At 37.3% G+C, this 16,270-nt stretch overlaps 5 protein-coding genes and 1 long non-coding RNA gene across 9 annotated transcripts; 1 reads left to right on the forward strand and 5 right to left on the reverse strand.

Moving 5' to 3' along the window:
• Window positions 1–5: 5 nt before the first annotated feature.
• LOC17879560 (coiled-coil domain-containing protein SCD2) lies at window positions 6–4,089 on the reverse strand. 2 transcript variants are annotated; one of them, XM_023778276.1, is made up of 16 exons: window positions 3,210–4,089; window positions 2,993–3,074; window positions 2,872–2,913; window positions 2,703–2,765; window positions 2,550–2,599; window positions 2,445–2,472; window positions 2,228–2,302; window positions 1,987–2,097; window positions 1,834–1,894; window positions 1,402–1,515; window positions 1,191–1,309; window positions 1,017–1,086; window positions 884–925; window positions 702–742; window positions 490–616; window positions 6–404 (listed from the first exon to the last, which is right to left on the reverse strand). In XM_023778276.1, the coding sequence occupies exons 1-16, from the start codon at window positions 4,007–4,009 to the stop codon at window positions 277–279; spliced, it is 1,953 nt and encodes a 650-aa protein (XP_023634044.1). In that variant the 5' UTR covers window positions 4,010–4,089; the 3' UTR covers window positions 6–276. The 2 variants fall into 2 exon arrangements, with proteins under 2 accessions (XP_023634044.1, XP_006283270.2); XM_006283208.2 differs by having other exon boundaries at window positions 2,993–3,080.
• A 906-nt stretch (window positions 4,090–4,995) lies between these two features.
• On the reverse strand, window positions 4,996–6,253 carry LOC17879423 (acyl carrier protein 4, chloroplastic). Its single transcript, XM_006284667.2, has 4 exons — window positions 6,050–6,253; window positions 5,794–5,880; window positions 5,579–5,701; window positions 4,996–5,386 (listed from the first exon to the last, which is right to left on the reverse strand). Exons 1-4 carry the CDS (start codon window positions 6,107–6,109, stop codon window positions 5,246–5,248), a joined length of 411 nt encoding a protein of 136 aa, XP_006284729.1. The 5' UTR covers window positions 6,110–6,253; the 3' UTR covers window positions 4,996–5,245.
• A 748-nt stretch (window positions 6,254–7,001) lies between these two features.
• Window positions 7,002–8,430, reverse strand: LOC17877575 (CASP-like protein 1F1). The gene is made up of 3 exons (XM_006282436.2): window positions 8,117–8,430; window positions 7,449–7,563; window positions 7,002–7,286 (listed from the first exon to the last, which is right to left on the reverse strand). Exons 1-3 carry the CDS (start codon window positions 8,299–8,301, stop codon window positions 7,071–7,073), a joined length of 516 nt encoding a protein of 171 aa, XP_006282498.1. The 5' UTR covers window positions 8,302–8,430; the 3' UTR covers window positions 7,002–7,070.
• Window positions 8,431–10,137: 1,707 nt separating this feature from the next.
• LOC17880325 lies at window positions 10,138–12,550 on the reverse strand. Of its 2 annotated transcripts, XM_006282593.2 has the most exons (4): window positions 12,338–12,550; window positions 11,506–11,659; window positions 11,142–11,408; window positions 10,138–10,966 (listed from the first exon to the last, which is right to left on the reverse strand). In XM_006282593.2, the coding sequence occupies exons 2-4, from the start codon at window positions 11,629–11,631 to the stop codon at window positions 10,325–10,327; spliced, it is 1,035 nt and encodes a 344-aa protein (XP_006282655.1). In that variant the 5' UTR covers window positions 11,632–11,659; window positions 12,338–12,550; the 3' UTR covers window positions 10,138–10,324. The 2 variants fall into 2 exon arrangements, with proteins under 2 accessions (XP_006282655.1, XP_023634721.1); XM_023778953.1 differs by lacking the exon at window positions 12,338–12,550 and having other exon boundaries at window positions 11,506–12,305.
• Window positions 12,551–13,478: 928 nt separating this feature from the next.
• LOC111829589 lies at window positions 13,479–14,056 on the reverse strand. Of its 2 annotated transcripts, none has more exons than XR_002832955.1 (3): window positions 13,960–14,056; window positions 13,607–13,724; window positions 13,479–13,528 (listed from the first exon to the last, which is right to left on the reverse strand). It is a non-coding gene; the product is annotated as an uncharacterized LOC111829589 (long non-coding RNA). The 2 variants fall into 2 exon arrangements; XR_002832956.1 differs by having other exon boundaries at window positions 13,607–13,758; window positions 13,960–14,036.
• A 184-nt stretch (window positions 14,057–14,240) lies between these two features.
• LOC17877388 (protein MOS2) lies at window positions 14,241–15,839 on the forward strand. Its single transcript, XM_006283793.2, has one exon. It carries the CDS (start codon window positions 14,291–14,293, stop codon window positions 15,497–15,499), a length of 1,209 nt encoding a protein of 402 aa, XP_006283855.1. The 5' UTR covers window positions 14,241–14,290; the 3' UTR covers window positions 15,500–15,839.
• Window positions 15,840–16,270: the final 431 nt, after the last annotated feature.

Here is a 16,270-nt window from a genome sequence, read left to right on the forward strand (position 1 = left end):
TCAGATTTTTGTTCTCAAAAACTTGTATGAGGTAAAGTATTGAAGAGTATATTATACAAGTAACAACATGGAAGTCAAAGAATATCCACAACAATAGGAACACAGTCTGAAAGCAAAGCATGTACATTGTAGTATTGAATTCTTCTGTCTTTCTAACCTTTTGTGGAAAAGGAAGGAGAGTGATTTTGATAACCTTTGTGTGTGTATATGTGTGTGTGTGCGTCTATGTCGTGAATGTAAAATATTGGAGGCAAAGGCGAGATTAGAGGTGGTCGGTCACTCATCATAGTAGTCAGAAACGGAATGAGAAGGAAGAAAAGATGAGTCGATGAGTTCCTTACGAGATGTCTCCCACAACTGTTGTTCTATTCCGAGCTTCCTTAGCTCCCTCATTCCTCTTTCCACTGCCATACAAACCACACAGAAAAATATCAGACTCTTAATTTTTTATCAACCTATTGATTTAACTTCAATGTAATACTACTATACCATCAACTGCATCATGTGAAGATGGCTGTTGCCCGAGACGATTGATCCAGAACTGAAGACGCTCTTCCGCTATATCACTTTCCACGCCGTGGATTTTAGCTCTTTTCCAAAAATACAGCAACCATGCCTAGAACATGTATGTATGTGTTTTGAGTCAATGCATATGATCCTTATAAGTAAAAGCCTCTCCCGGTTAAAGATGGTAATGTTACCTCTTTAAAGAGAATATCATGTTGCTCATCTTCGCTCAACTCTGCATTCAAAATTCAGAAGAACTATTCATCAATAATCCCTTCTTGTAACAACACAAGCTAGGTTCGGTTAAAAGTCATGTTAAATTAGTATGATACTATGTCTAGATTTTTACGAAAACAGTTTTAGGGATGTGACTAACCAAATGCGTCGGAGAACTTAGATTCCCCTTGTACCCTGGAATCTGGATATCAAAATGATAAGAGTGTCGGTTGTATTAATATTTACATGATCAGAATTTATATGTGGCCATATCATTTTTAGATATAATTTACCACTGACGGCTTGTCGGACCACATTTCTGTGTCTAGACCGAGCAAGTGCAAGCATTAAAGCATCCTCTACCTATGAGATGCAGGAAATGATATGTATGAAATAGTCATTTTTCTAAACAAGAGATTGTCTACTAAAAAACATCAAACTAAGATTAGAAAAATGTGGGCATAAACCTTCAAGGATGCTATCTCTCGCAAACCCGCTTCAACAGCAAGCATACTCTCTATGTTTCCTTCTCCATTGACATCACTGAAATTACTGACGATTTTGCTCCAAGTGCGGTCGCTACCACCTGTCAGATGATGTTTTGCCATTTACTTTTAAATCTTTAGATAAAATGCTTAGTTTTGTGAAAAATATTGGGAGGATAATTGAGGATTAGACCTGTTTGCCATGAGTCTTCAGGCTTTTGGGCAGCAGAAAGGACAACTTCAAAGGGAAGAGGAGCTAAAGCTGACCAACGTTCATGTCTTAACGTGGATATATCATCACATATTCCTAAATATCACCCAATGAGCTGCATAAGTAACTATTTCCAAAAGAGAAATGCAAGTTCTTTTTCGATCAAATCCCACTAGTTAAGTCTACCCTCAGATAATTAATCAGGTAGTTGGGAACTAATAGTTGTTCTCCATGTCAGTATAAAATATTACAATCTAGTGGACAGTACCCTGAGCGAATGGAAAATCTTCAAAACCCTTTGAACTCTTGGCACCAAAATGAGAAGAACAGGTTACATTATCTTATAAATCATTGCAGGTCAAGACCCAACAGAGAATAGAACGGTTGTATCTTTAGGAGAGAGGGGCTTCTTACCATGTTGAACAGCTAGTTCCCAGTAGCGAGCAAGCCAGCATCTCTTTAGGACAACTTCCTCCTACAAGGTTGGTCAATATTATAGTCAATCAAACAAAGAAGGTTTGGTAAACTGTCGAATGTACGTAATTCTAGTTTGGTTTGTGAACAAACCATTTCTTCTTGAGTCAGAATGGTTCTATGTATCATTGTTCGAAGAGACTTTGTTTCAGCTTCAGCCTCGTGGAGCTGTTCGGCAGCCTTCTCAGCTTCATCTTTCAAGCACTGATCACAACACAACACAGAGAAGATAATTGTTCCCTTTTCAAGTTGAAAGGTGTTAAGAATAGAGACTAGAGCACACTATACTGTTTAGTACCAGTTTGAATAGACTATACACATTAGAGAATTATACCTGAAATTCTGCACTTAGGGCATCAGTTTCCCTATTTCTTCCATCTCTTTTCTGTTCAGCAGCCCTTAATGCTGCCTGCAAAATATTTATGTTCTCCCTTTTGAATAATTTTACTGTCAAGGCAAATGCCAAGACAAGCTAGCAGAAGAATAAAGGACATGTATATTGCAAAGAACAAATGAAATAACATCCATTAAGATATGAATGCAGTACGGACCTCTCTTTGACGCAATGCGGCTTCTTTCCTGGAGGAATCAGTGGAAGGTTCGTGAAAACCCAATAATTGTGAATGCAGAATATATTAAAGACAAGAAAAACAAACCTCTTCAAGAGCTTGACATCAAAGTTTGCTCCTTCACCTAGAGAAGCAACCTGTTGTAAGTCATACCAAGCTTAAAAGTAACCATCAGTCCATCAATATTGTAGATAAGTATACATGTCTACAAAAGTAAACTATACTAGATATCATAAACACCTGTTTCTCAAGCTCTTTAGCCCTTGCTTCTGCTGCTTCGCGTCTTTCTTCAGCATTGTGAAGCTGAATATGTAACTCAAGAAATATACATATCATATACGAAAAGGCAGCAAACACACACAAATGAACTATGTCAAGATACAGAGACAGAGAGAGAGGCCAAGCTGACCTTATCCAGTATATTATCGTTTTCTTCTTGAAGCATATCTAACTGCAATGATAATGAGTTTGTTTATGAGAGTTCAATAATTTAACCAAAAATTTTTTTGAGTAATTTGTGAACCACCTACTTCATCACGCAGGGCTGAAGCTTCTCGATCATCTTCCTGCTGGTTATAGTTATTAGGTGCTAAAATATCTGCAGGACGAAACCTGAAACTAATAGTTCATTGCCAGTAATTTCGTCAAACACAACACATGCAAAAGAAGGCTGAGACTTGAAAAAAAAATTGTAAACTGATGAGAACATAACCGAACCTATCATAAACACATAAACTCCGATTTTACCTTTTCTTATACTTTAATTGAGCTTCCGATTGTTTTTGTGGTACATCAAATTGAACATTTAGTTTCCCTTCTCCGTTCTGCTCGAATTCCTCCAACGGATTCCGCCGCGAATATGCCGGAACTCTAACCCTCAGTGCACCCTTACTAGTCTTTTCAGGACTCTCCACCGGATTCCGAGGCACGTCACCTTTAATTTTATCACCGTCGACTTCATCATCATCAAATTTAGGCGGCGGAAGTGCGACTGGTCTCACCGCCGGAGCTATCATCCCGATGACCGGACCCCTAATCTCCACTGGATTCCGGGGAACATCAGCTATGATTTCGTCACCGTCTATTTCATCGTCAAATCTAGCCGGTGTAAGTACGACTGGTTTCACCGTCGGAGCTTTTTTCGGATCCCTAACATTCTTTTTAGGAATTATCATCGGACTCTGGGGCACATCGGGTATAATTTCGTCTTCGTCGGATTCACCGTCAAATTTAGGCGGACGAAGTATGACCGGTTTCTTCGCCGGAGCCTTTTTCCCGCTGACCGGACCCTTACCGGTACGCTTATCACCTCGTCTTCGAGACTGAGTAAGAGGCGGAAGATGTACCTGGTACAGATCTTCGCCTCCGTCTTCATCGTCGTAATCATAATCATAATCGCGCTTCTCCATGACTTTCGCGAGCAGCTCCGCGGCGTTTTGTTTCCGAAGCGTGCTCTTGCCTGAGATTCCTCCGCCGCCGCTGGTCATCCGATGTGACGGAGACATCGTGGGTGAAGAAGAAGCGGAGGTTCCTGGTCTCCGCGCCATGTCTGTGAAGAAGACGGAGTCAACAAGGTGGGAAAGACTTTTCGGATTGAGCAGCTGAGGAAGAAGTAGAAGGAAGAAGGGAGAAGATGTAAACGTGGACCGAAGGGTGGCGGGAGAGGAAGTTGAGAGAACATGGGACCCATTTTTTAATATTTGTTTCTCTCAACTAATCCCATTTGTACAATATTTTAATTATTAGTACTAATTTATTTAGTTTTGTAATACAAATTGTATTGTACAATAGTATTTTTTGGTAGGTTTACATATATTAATCAGTTTAAATAAAATATTTCAGGTGAGATGATGTTGGTTTTTGGTATGTTATGAACGTCCATCCACTCGAACACGATCACTTATTGTACAGGAAAAATTATATAGGTAAATATTCTATGTTTTCCAAACTTACTAATCTCTCAATATCTCTTTCGTTTACATTTTGTAATGACATTTTCAAAATGATAAATGCATCTCAAACAACGCAAAACATGTTGTTGGTAAAGCAATAATATGGATAGTGAATTTAGTGAGTTGGAAATGTTTATACAATAATCATATTATGAATTTATGATACAGAATATAATATATCTGTTGTTTACATTCGCTTTATATATTTTTGTTTGAGACACTTGTGTTTAAAACAAGATTAGACAAAGATCATAATATAGAAAATATAGGACTTGGAATTATCACCTTACGCTATATAACAGAGCAACACAAATACTGTATACATCTTGCAGCCTAGAGCAGCCGGAACATTGCTTACACGACTATCATATGTGCAAATTGCATCTATTAGGGTGTAGATTTTACATTTTAAGAAGAGATGGTGTCTTGTTATGCAAGATTCTTAACCTATAATCTTTGTCATTTTATTTCATTCGACAGTCATATACAAGAATAAGTTAGGTTTAGTTTATACTCTCATTCTCCTTTCAATGTTATAGGAGGTAGTAGTTAACAAACTATTGTTGATGATAGCTAGCTAGTGACACAAACACACATTTATATATTCGCCATAAAAGACCAATCACCACAAAGAATCAAATCTCAACTTACAAAAGTTGTCTCATCATCAAACATCCAAATCCAATCTTAGCGTCCAAAAGAAAAGAAAAAAAGTAACAAAGGGTCTAATATACCAAAATGAAACGCTCTCAGACCAAGAATAAGGTCAGACTGATAAATAAAAAAAGATAGCCGGTTCGATGTTACCGGTTTTTGTTAAACCGGGAGAGTTCAGGAAGTTTCCGCCGCGGGTTTCTTCTGAACAAGGTCTTCTATCAAATCAGCTGCCTCTTGGATCGTCGTAATGTTTTGAGCATCAGATTCCTCCACACTTATGTTAAACTTTTCCTCCAATGCCATCACTATCTCCACCTGATTCCATCCATATTCACCCAACAGTATATATGAATTTATAACACAAAAATAACCAAATACATATAGAAACAACAAATCATATTTTTGCATTGAAAAAGTTGTAGTAACGATACTTTTAAAACTGGTTACGTTATTAGAAAACAGAGCGAAGACAACATCACGTTAATATGAAAGAGAGCCATAACATACGGTGTCGAGAGAGTCAGCACCAAGAGCAGAGAACTTGGATTCGGCAGTGAGGGGAGTGTCCGCGGTCAAAGCCAATTGTTCCTTTACAATGTCACTCACTTTCTGCACAGTCTCTGCTTTCGCCTGTATCCTCACACACACGTTACTACAATCAACTTATTGCATTTCTCATATCATATATACAAGTTTAGTTGACGCAAATCTTTTATACTTACAGCGCAACTGATTTGAAGACGAAGGCTCTTTGAAGACGTGAAGCGACCGAAGGAGATAGACTGGAAACTTATGCCTTTCCTCAACTCCTGATGATTACAATATTCAACGCTTAATTACAATTTCAAAAAACTTTAATTCAAATATTAAGAATGTGGTTAATGAAGATGTTTAGCGGGTTTCACATGTGGTTGCACAAAGAACTACGAGAACAGAACTATACATTGAGATTTGAAGAGAAGATTTTGTAAGAGTCACCTGAGAAATTCTGGTAGACGGAGCTTTGAAGCTTAGAGAAGTGGTTGATAAAGAAGCCATTGAATAAGATGAAGCTCAATACAAAACTCAAGAGACCCAAAAGAAAAACAGAGTAAAAATGGCTTCTCTTTTAGTTGGATAAGGTGTAATCTCTTAAAAGAAGATGAATCTTTACGTTGGAGCAAGTAGAGAGATACGCAAGATACGGCGTCGTGCTGCGATACGCAAGCACAAGGGTTTGAGGTTCTGTGGCGGAGGTTTGTTCTCGGGGATTCCAGGCCTATCTTCGGCACATGTTCCCATGGGTCCCACTGTTGCTTAGTGGACTTATTACGACAGGCCCAATCCAAAACACAAGTGTTACTTCAACGGGCCCATTTTAGTGTATGTATAGTTGTGTTCTGTTTGTGTGTTGCCACTACTTCAATCATACTCGCAAGGCTTCATTGATGTAGTAACATTCTATTTCAAGATCCATCATCCATCTTTCGTAGTTTATTTTTAAAATCTATATGTGGTGGAAGACTATAATTTTTTGAAGAAATATGTAACATTGTCGTGAGACAGAGTATTGATCGGAGTATTTATTTTTGTCAAGCTTTTTAGTATAATTTGGAAGAGTATGATTAGGTTTTTTTTTTTTGGGTGGCGATTGATATATCATTACTAATAACATCTCATGCATGCAAGATTATCTCTTAGTTATGAGTTTGTTCTACGTTAACACGTATTTTACAGTTTGATGGAGTATATTCGAATTCTCTTTTCTAAATACTTTATTTTTGTTTATTGTATTTCCTCCTAAGATAATAAGAGAACTACACACAACATAAAGAGCAGGAGAAGTCACAATAATGATAAATCCACATACACAAGGAATCACACAAATTTCATTCTTTAGTAGTATCATCATCAAATCAAATTTTCATTTTATAAAATCCAAGTAGTGTATATAACAAAGACTGAATAATCTTGGAGTAGAAGGAATTGTAATTGTATAACATAAAATGTAAAAAAACAATCAGTAATGACGAGAGGCGGAGGCAGTTAAGATCGTAAGGATGAACAAGAGGACGAAAGAGGCGAAGGACAAAGCGAGTGAGATAGTGACACGGTTGCAATAACGGTGCACATAATCACATATCGGAAGCCAACCTGCCTGTTTGTTACCGTACTTCCCGATATGTCCTTCCGCCAAGGCCGCAGAGAAAGCCGATATCGCCGTCATCGTCGTAAGCTGTACATCAAAACATATCAAAACTCATCCTAAAACGTTCATATATTTAATAATAATCTGTTAAGAAGCTTATTCAAAATAAAATGTATTCACGTATAAATTAACATATTTTGATATCTAAAGATAAAAAAAATGTAGATTGAAAGCACGTAAAATAATTACCAAATCAAAGAAGAAGAGTGCGAAAATAAGTCCTCTTCTACGAACTGCTAAACATGCCCATATTAGTGAGAAAAATGTCGCGGCGCAGATTGCTATCTGTGCGTACACCAAATACCTGTCAAACATCAAATCATATACACAACTTTCATTAGCATTGATCCTCATCACTAGCTTGATCGATCTAGCAGCGCATGTACGTATAAAGAGTCTTGTATAGTTGTATTGTATATGATGGTGTCTTATAATATTAATGGTGGTGATGACACTGTTTAATTAAGGTTGTCCTTGTTTTAGGTTCAAGTGGTAAAACATATATATATGAGACAAAACAAGCAACTAAAGGTAATGAAATATGGATGATTCATTTTTATAAAAAAAATGTAGTGTTCTATAATTGTTTTCCTACATCAAACGTGAGGGATATGTTTCTCTTTTAGATAAATTCATCTTTCAATCTTTGTCACCGTATTTGTGTTGTTTGTTTTCTTCATAATTTTCAACGTGAATGGTGAAAATTTCATGCATGTGATCGAATGCTTTGTTGGGTACTATATATATTATTTCAACAATTAGATCATTGCACCTCCAGAAAAAATATATAAAGAATAGCTGGTGATAGGAAAAAAAAAAAAGAAGAAGAAAAGAAAATCAATTAAAAAAATACGTACTTAAAGGCAGAGGCGTAGCTGTATTTAGCCTCAAAAGCGATGCCATAAACAGAGGCGACTTCACGGTTAGTGATCATGACCCACATGGAGGCCATTGCAGCTCCAAAGGCTAACACTCTCATCGACACTTGAACCCCGAGGTTCAATAACGGCGTTCTTCTTCCTTCATTATTGTCTCCCATCATTTTTATTTCGAAATTCAAGTTTTACAATTTCCTTACTAATTGTTAGAGAGATAAGGCTAGGAGAAAAAGGAACGAAAAAAAAGAAGACAGTAAGACAAAGATATTGTTGTTGTTGTTGTTGTTGTCGTGTAAGAGATGCGAAAACTCAACGGATCAGACAAGAGAAAGAGAAGAGAAGAGAAGTGGGTTGGAAAAGAAGAGATAGTCAGAGGAAGAGAATTTATAGGGACGGTTCATTTTGTGGGTGAGATCGCAAAACAAGATATACAATTGTAAGAACGTTTTGATGATCGAATCTTCTGCCTAAACTGATGGGTACTTTCTGTTTGAATACTTTTATTTTGGTAACAAATCTTAGTATATACACGTCACTTTTTCTATTTTCTTGGTTTTCTTAAAAAAATAAATTGAATAAACTCTTTTAAGATAATTAATCGAATTTCTGTTTATATATCATGTTACATGCACGATGGTAACAAATATCATCATATTTTTAAATAAAAATCTAGTTTTTATAATATAATAATGAAAATTCTTCACTGATTTAACATAAAATAGTTTAATTTTGGTAATTAATCCCTATCATTTTATAGTTATTTTCTTCACTTTTACATACATATTTAAGTGAGATTAAAAAAAAAAAAAAACAGGATGAATTTGTTTTGAAGTTTTCACTAAGTACTGTATTTTATTTACTATAAGTTAAGAAAATAAATTGATAGAATATTGAAATCTTAAACTATTGTCTATTTATATAAGGGATATTATCTATGAATATATAATATATATTATTTAAAGGTCATAAATTTTCATTTATATTTCTTTCCCAATACATTATACTTCTTATGAATTGATGTGGTGTTGGTTACAACCATTTTGTTCATCCTATATCCTATATTCCTTTACCCTTATAATTTATATAAATTTGTTATTTTATCATTTCACATCTTTTGTTTTCGGAAAAGAGACAAACTCAACTTTCTGAAAACAAAGTTGATACCATCATATTACCAGAAATTGTAAAGAGCATATGAAAATCATGTGACGTATTTTTGAACCTTATTTGTTTTAATTTCGAAATCCGACGCACCTTATGAGTTTTCTTGTACGACGCAAATTACAATACTAGAAAATAAATAACAGAAGCACACGTACAGTTATAAGAAAAACATGCAAGCATTGTATGACATCTTGCTACGAGACTAGCAAAATATTATTGTAAGAGTTTTGCCGTATTCGAAAATACATTTTTAAATGCATAACTTTCATATATGTGTTTTTTTTGTTCTAGACCTATGATGGATGGTTATATCGGAGTGGTCTGTTCGATCACAAATGCTTTCGATTTAATAATCCTTGAGAATGATTCAATAAATATAAAAGGAATAACTTTACCCTAAAGAGAATGAGCTTAGTAATTGAGTTTAATGTTCCATAATCCATAACCAATCATCTTAAAACAAAAGTTTAAAAACTCTTGAGTGGGTTTTCTCTCCTAGTCTCTCCCAAGTGGCCTGCCTTTTTAACTACTTAGACAAGTTCTCTGCCAACTTCAGAGTAGGTTTAGCAAGATGCAAGAGTGGACCCAAAGCAGTGATCACGAAATGCAATGTTTTAATTACTACACCATCAACCACTTTGACTGGCGTTTTGCAATTTGCAACTTTGTATTTGTTGTATTTTCTTGTAATGCCATCAAGATAGAGCATCAGCAATAATAGAACGACTCTCATTTGAGAAAAAGTTTCTAATTAACAATATTGTTCATATTTGAAAACCAACGTTACGTTGCATTTGATGTGCATAAACTCCAACGCTAGATCAGTCCAGTCCCTCGGTTTCCAACTTTTCTTTCCTTTTATTCAATCAAACAAGTGTTTTACATTTGAATACAATTAACAGTTTTAAGAATGGCTTTTATTCTTGTTTTTCTCAAACATTAAGAAACTTTTTAAATACAATCGCCGAAAAAAACAAGGAAATAATTATATATGGATAAATCTTGCGAGAAAACAAAATCTCTTCAGCAGACAACACTAGCTGCTCCGGAAGTCACAGGACTAGCAACATCAAGCATCATGGGATTCCATTTCATCACCACTTTATCACCGCATCTTCCATCAGATGACACTCCCGCAAATTGCATCTGATTTGCTTCAACAGAAGATGGATTTGGTACCTCCAATGTCAACTTCTTCTCAGCTACTGACTTGAGCCTCCGCCTCTCTGCTCTTGACCCAATTACCTGTCCCAAAACTGATGCTGCTATCGTGAATACCATCGCTGTCTTAGGCATCAACACTGACTTTCTCAGTATTCCAATGAATGGTACCGCTGCGTGAAGAGCTACAAACCAAGATGCAGAATATTTTTCAGTGTGCTCTCTCCAAACCCCTAAAGGCACATTTAGTGCCATGCCCAGCATCCCGATCACTAGTACTTTTGCTGGTAAGGGTTGTGGGCGGAGGTTCTTGGCAAAAGGTGTTTTTGAAATGGCTGCTCGAGCTGTGACTATTGCTTGAGGGCATTTGAATTTCATGCCCGGAGGAGGTTGCAGGATCTTTGCCACAAGCGGTGCCACACCACTTACAGCTCGATATGATTTTGCAATTGGGCAGTTTCCTGTTTTAAGCCATTCGTCACCCATAGCTTCGTGGTTTCCTCCCTGAAAGAGAAACAACAAGTTAGAGGTGCTCTAAGAGAAACACAGCATAAGCGAGGCAACACATGCATACTTGAGCGTCCTTAAAAGCTAAACTATTTCCTTAGTCAGATTTTATAAACCATGCACATCAGTTTAGGAAGATAGATGTTGAGCAAGAACTGTAAAAAACCATTACCTTATTTTTGGATGAGTCAGACTTCTTCTTTTGATTTTTAAACATGTCAGAAAATGCATCAAACCCAAAAGGGCCTCCAGGTCCAAAGGATGAGAGACTAATCGTTGCAGCCTTGGCAGCAAGTGGATGGAATGCAGGCACAGGCTTCTCCGCTTCAGCTCGAGGGGTGCCAGAGAGAGGGACAACTCCATCTTGGCCATGGAAAAGCCTAAACGCCGTATCAAAATTGGGACCATCTTCAAATATTGGTCCTTTCCCTGCTCTTGCCTAAAAGGATCAAATAGAACATGTGATGAGACAAGATCAGAACGGATGCGAGATGTTTACAGATATAGAGTGAAGCAGCAGAATGTATATATCTTACAGGAATGGGAAAAGGCAAGGAAGAGGAGAAGGAGAGGTTAGTGGGCTCATTGATGTTCCTCAAGAAAGGGCATCTGAGAATGTCTAACTGAGAAGCCATGGGGTTTTCTCCAGTACAATTATCCATTCTTGTTGAGCTGAAAAAGGACAAGAATCTAAAACAACAAACAAACAAACAAACAAAGGAATTCATAAGAAATAGAGAAGAAAGCTAATGAAGCAAGCTAAGTAGCCAGAGAGAGAGAGAGAGAGAGAGAGAGAGAGAGAGAGAGAGAGAGAGGCAGGGGATGCTTTCTACACATATGGGGAAGTAAGTATCAGATGCAATTTACATGGAGAATGAACAGATAAGATGCTCAAACAACATCCACTAAGCTTTCAAAAATACAAAAAATCATATCCCAGAATTTAGAACCTTAAAGTCGTTAATGGGGGCAAAAATAAATAAATCAATAACGTCTTCTGAATCAAAAGAAATCACATTTTGAGTCAATCAATCTCAACATAACTGACTTAACCGGAAATAAATAAAAAATGGAAGAAGGAATAGGAAGAAATCAATCAATTTCAAAAACGAAAGCAATCGGGGGTGTAGGCAAGGAGAATCATCAAAAAGACTCTGGGAATATCAATTAACAAAATTCCCAGAAATCAGTACAGCAATAGAGTCTAAGAGGAGCACTAGTGATCCAAAAGAGGGGTTAAGCGAGTCTGTCTGTCTCTAAAACCTAAATCAGATCTAGAATATATATACAAATCAACGCCAAGGAATCACAAAGCACAAGCAAAAGAGCGAGAAAAAGAGAGGTGGGGAATATATAAAGAAAACTTACGGATAAGAGACAAGAAGAGGCGATGAGATGATTGAAAGAGAGAAATGAGATGAACCGATGAGAGGCGTGTGTGAGCAACGATACAATCAATACACAAATTCCTTTTTGGAGAGAAGGATTTTTGTACAAAAAGGGGTGGATGAGAGGTTAGGTGGTTGGTAATGTAACGTGGAGAAGATGGCGTTTTCTTATTAAGACCACCAAAGATGATAATCTTATTATTACTATTACGCTATTAGCTAGCTGGTGAGAGACTTTGTACCTGCTTCTTCTTCGTGCTCACCACGCGCTCTCTCTCTCTCTCTCTCAGCATCACTTCTTTGACAAATTGCACATGATTATATTGCAATATGCATGCCTTGTTTGAATTCTCTAATTCCCCACAACTCTCGATTTGTCAAACATTTGACTTTTCTACAAAATAACACTCCGTCGTATCTCCCTCTTTGACCCAGAATAAATATCCCGGCTTTCATGTTATCATGTATACAAAGAATCTTAAATGGCATATGACTTTTGTTTTATGAGAACCAGTGCAGAAAAGGAAAGAGTCTATCGTTTTAACAGAATTTTGTGATGGATCAACGCATCATAAAATTTTGCGTTGTAGTATTATTACTAGCCCATTAAGATATTTAAGCTCATCGGCCTATTAATCTAAGCACTTAAACAAACAAAACCCTCAACACGGTTCGAAACGAAACAATCACCATTAAACTATGAAGAAGAAGCTTTCTTTCTCTCTCCCTCCCAAATCCAAATCCAGAGTTAGGCCGATTCCTCAAGAAGTTCTTCACTGGATTACTAGATTCTTAGTTATCAGTTATCACGTGAAATTGAGGTCTCGAGTTCTTTATATATTTAGTAATGAAAATTAAAATCAAGTAATGTCAAAACATCTTTTGGATTTGAATTACTCATAATCATATGTGGGAATAGCTTTTGGAATTTTGGAAGCGATGAGATCTAAAACCAGCTCTAGTTGTCATGTCTTTTTAAGCTCATTATTTTTTTTTTAAGAATAATATATGGTGAAACTAAGAAAATGAACTAAATTCAGCTCAAATGAGAAACTTCATGGATCAATCTAATTGATGAAAACTTAGGGCACCTAGACTTGGGAATCAAGTCATTACATAACTATATGAACCAACTCAGGCACTATATCAGAAGCTGATCTTGAACTTTTAGCTGCAATTTCGAAAACCCCAATTGTCAAATCCAACAAGTGCTTAAGGTCCACAAATCAATAATGAAACTGCAGCTTACCCATTGCAATGAGATATTCAATGACAGCAGGTTGCGAGTAGCCAAGCACCACCATCAGTTTGTCCGACACCCAGGACTTCAAATTATCTCCCGCCATTCTCTTTGCCTTGTGATGCCACTAAAATAAATAAATTAATCTCCCTGCTCCGTAACTAGTTTATTTTTTTTTTAGTGGGAAGTAACAACACTGCGCTAGTTATTAAATTATTATAACAGCCCATTGACTATCAAAGTAGAAAAGCCCAAAAGAAAAAAAATAGTATGAACACTTTTTGACAACAGCATATTATGAGGAATCTCTCTTACTAGAAAAGTAAAAATAAGATGTAGTAGTTTTCTGAAACTGAACTTACAAATGGAGAGAGGCGAATAGACTTGTTCGAATAGATTCAGTCGTGTCTGGGAAATATAGTTTGTCGGAAGATTATCTTCTGTGACCTAAGACGAAAAATCCCTCCGTCGTCGGAATTCGGAGAAAAAGATCTACTGAGTTTTCTTTATTTTAAACCCAAAAAAAAAAAAAAAAAAAGTTAAACACGAAAGACACGTGGCAAATTTAGGGATGGCCCATAGGCCCATTAAACTTACCCCCAAACAAAAGGGAAGTCTCTATTCTTATTACAGAGCTCTCCCCACTGGTGACGACGAGTTACGTACGACTCTCTCCCTCCGTGATAATTCACCATGAAGCTCTCTTTTCAAATCCCTTGCAAATCCAAATCCGGATCCAGAGTTAGGTTGAATTCCGACAGGAATGACGGCGTCGGTGTAGGAAATCTCAAGGAGTTCGTCACTGAATTCGATCCTTCCGAAACCCTAAACCACGCCAAACCGAAATACGTAATACCTCCCATTGAGGACCGTCGGAGGCCCTACAAGAACATCGATCTCCCGCCTCAGTCCGCTTCTGGTCTCCAATTCGAGGCCGAGGTTCCCTCTGTCGATGGCCATGTCTCCAATAACATTTCGTACGGTCTAAATCTGCGTCAGAAAATCGAGGCTTCGAAGCCAGAGCCTGTGGAGCAGATGTTACTGAAAAGCATGAGGAAAGATTTGGAGTCACTCCCTGATGCTCCTGAACTAGAGGACTTCGAGAGCTTTCCTGTGGATGGCTTTGGAGAAGCGTTACTGGCTGGCTATGGCTGGAAACCAGGCCAGGGAATAGGCCTTAAAGCTAAAGAGGATGTTAAGATCGTTGAATACAAGAAGTGGTCTGGTAATGAAGGTTTTGGCTTCACTCTGGATAATCCCAAGGTTAAGGATACCACCAAGGCTAAAGCCAAAGAAAGTGGTAAAGGCGGAGACGTATCTTCTGCTGCAAAAGAGGTGAGAACTATCGCTGGTAGAGAAATACTTGGTTCCGGAAGCCAGCAGGAAGTAAAAGTAGGTATCAGTGAAATTGAAAATGTGGAGAGATGTAGAGTAGTGAGTAAACGCAGTAGAGAAACAGAGAGAGAGAGTCGCTCTGAAGTTAGAACCTGTAAGCAGAACTGTAGAGGTCAAACTAGAGAGGCGAGAGAGGAGGCCTCATGGCTTAGAAGTCATATAAGGGTGAGAATAGTAAGCAAGGATTTGAAAGGTGGGAGATTGTATCTTAAAAAGGGAGTGGTGACGGATGTTGTTGGGCCGACAACTTGTGATATCACTATGGATGAGACGCAGGAGTTGGTTCAAGGGATCGACCAGAAGTTGCTAGAGACAGCATTGCCCAGGCGAGGAGGGCGGGTGTTGGTTCTATCGGGTAGACATAAGAGTTGTTTTGGGAGTCTTGTTGACAAAGATTTGGTTAAGGAAACTGGTGTGGTTTGCGATGCAGATAGCCAGGAGATGCTTGATGTTAAACTTGAACAAGTCGCCGAGTACATGGGCGATCCAGCTGATATTGGGTACTGAGCCATATTTAACTGAAACTCAGGTGTCAAGGCGACATTGTTGGCATTCAATTGGCTGCGTAGAGAAGACACAATCTAGCTTGTTGCCTATATATTATGCAAGTTCAAGTTGGGTAAACTTTTGGACCTGCTAAGTTACAAAGGTTAGGTTTATATTATATTATTTGATGAACCATATATTTCTCTTTATTGTGGCATGAAAAAGTACTTGAAAATTCTGGTGGGAGAGAGCTATGAATAAGTTATTACTTCACATGTGTAATGTACTCATGATTTTTCTGATGAAAACAGCAAGCAGTAAGATGCAGAGGTATTAGCTCAGCGAGCTACATTTCCCCTTATGAATGGTATAACAACATTTTTGTGTACAACAAAAGATTTGGAACTTTGGACGGTTGCCCATGTTTAGGGAATAAATCAGGATACAAGTTAACAAGTTAAATCAGGATAAGTGGCTAGAGGGAACACAGTGTCATGCTTAACTAGTTCTTAACCAATTATAATCACTTCGAAAAGTTTGAATAGTTGGTGGACTCACTTAGCTTTGACTGTAAAAAAAAAAAAAAAAAAAAAAAAAAAAAAAAAAAAAATTATGATAATACGGAATTAGAGGAACTGCCTCACTTTACTTGTAAAAGATATAATCGGTGAAAGTCTTTAATTAATGGTACCAAAATGACAAGATCGTCACTGTGACCGTGGCTTAAGTGTACGACTTCGACAAATGAATCTTTCCTACAAAAATCATGGAGCGGAGTATAAAACTAAAGAT

This window comes from Capsella rubella, unplaced genomic scaffold (assembly GCF_000375325.1).
Source record: "Capsella rubella cultivar Monte Gargano unplaced genomic scaffold, Caprub1_0 scaffold_7, whole genome shotgun sequence".
Taxonomy (NCBI): domain Eukaryota; kingdom Viridiplantae; phylum Streptophyta; class Magnoliopsida; order Brassicales; family Brassicaceae; genus Capsella; species Capsella rubella.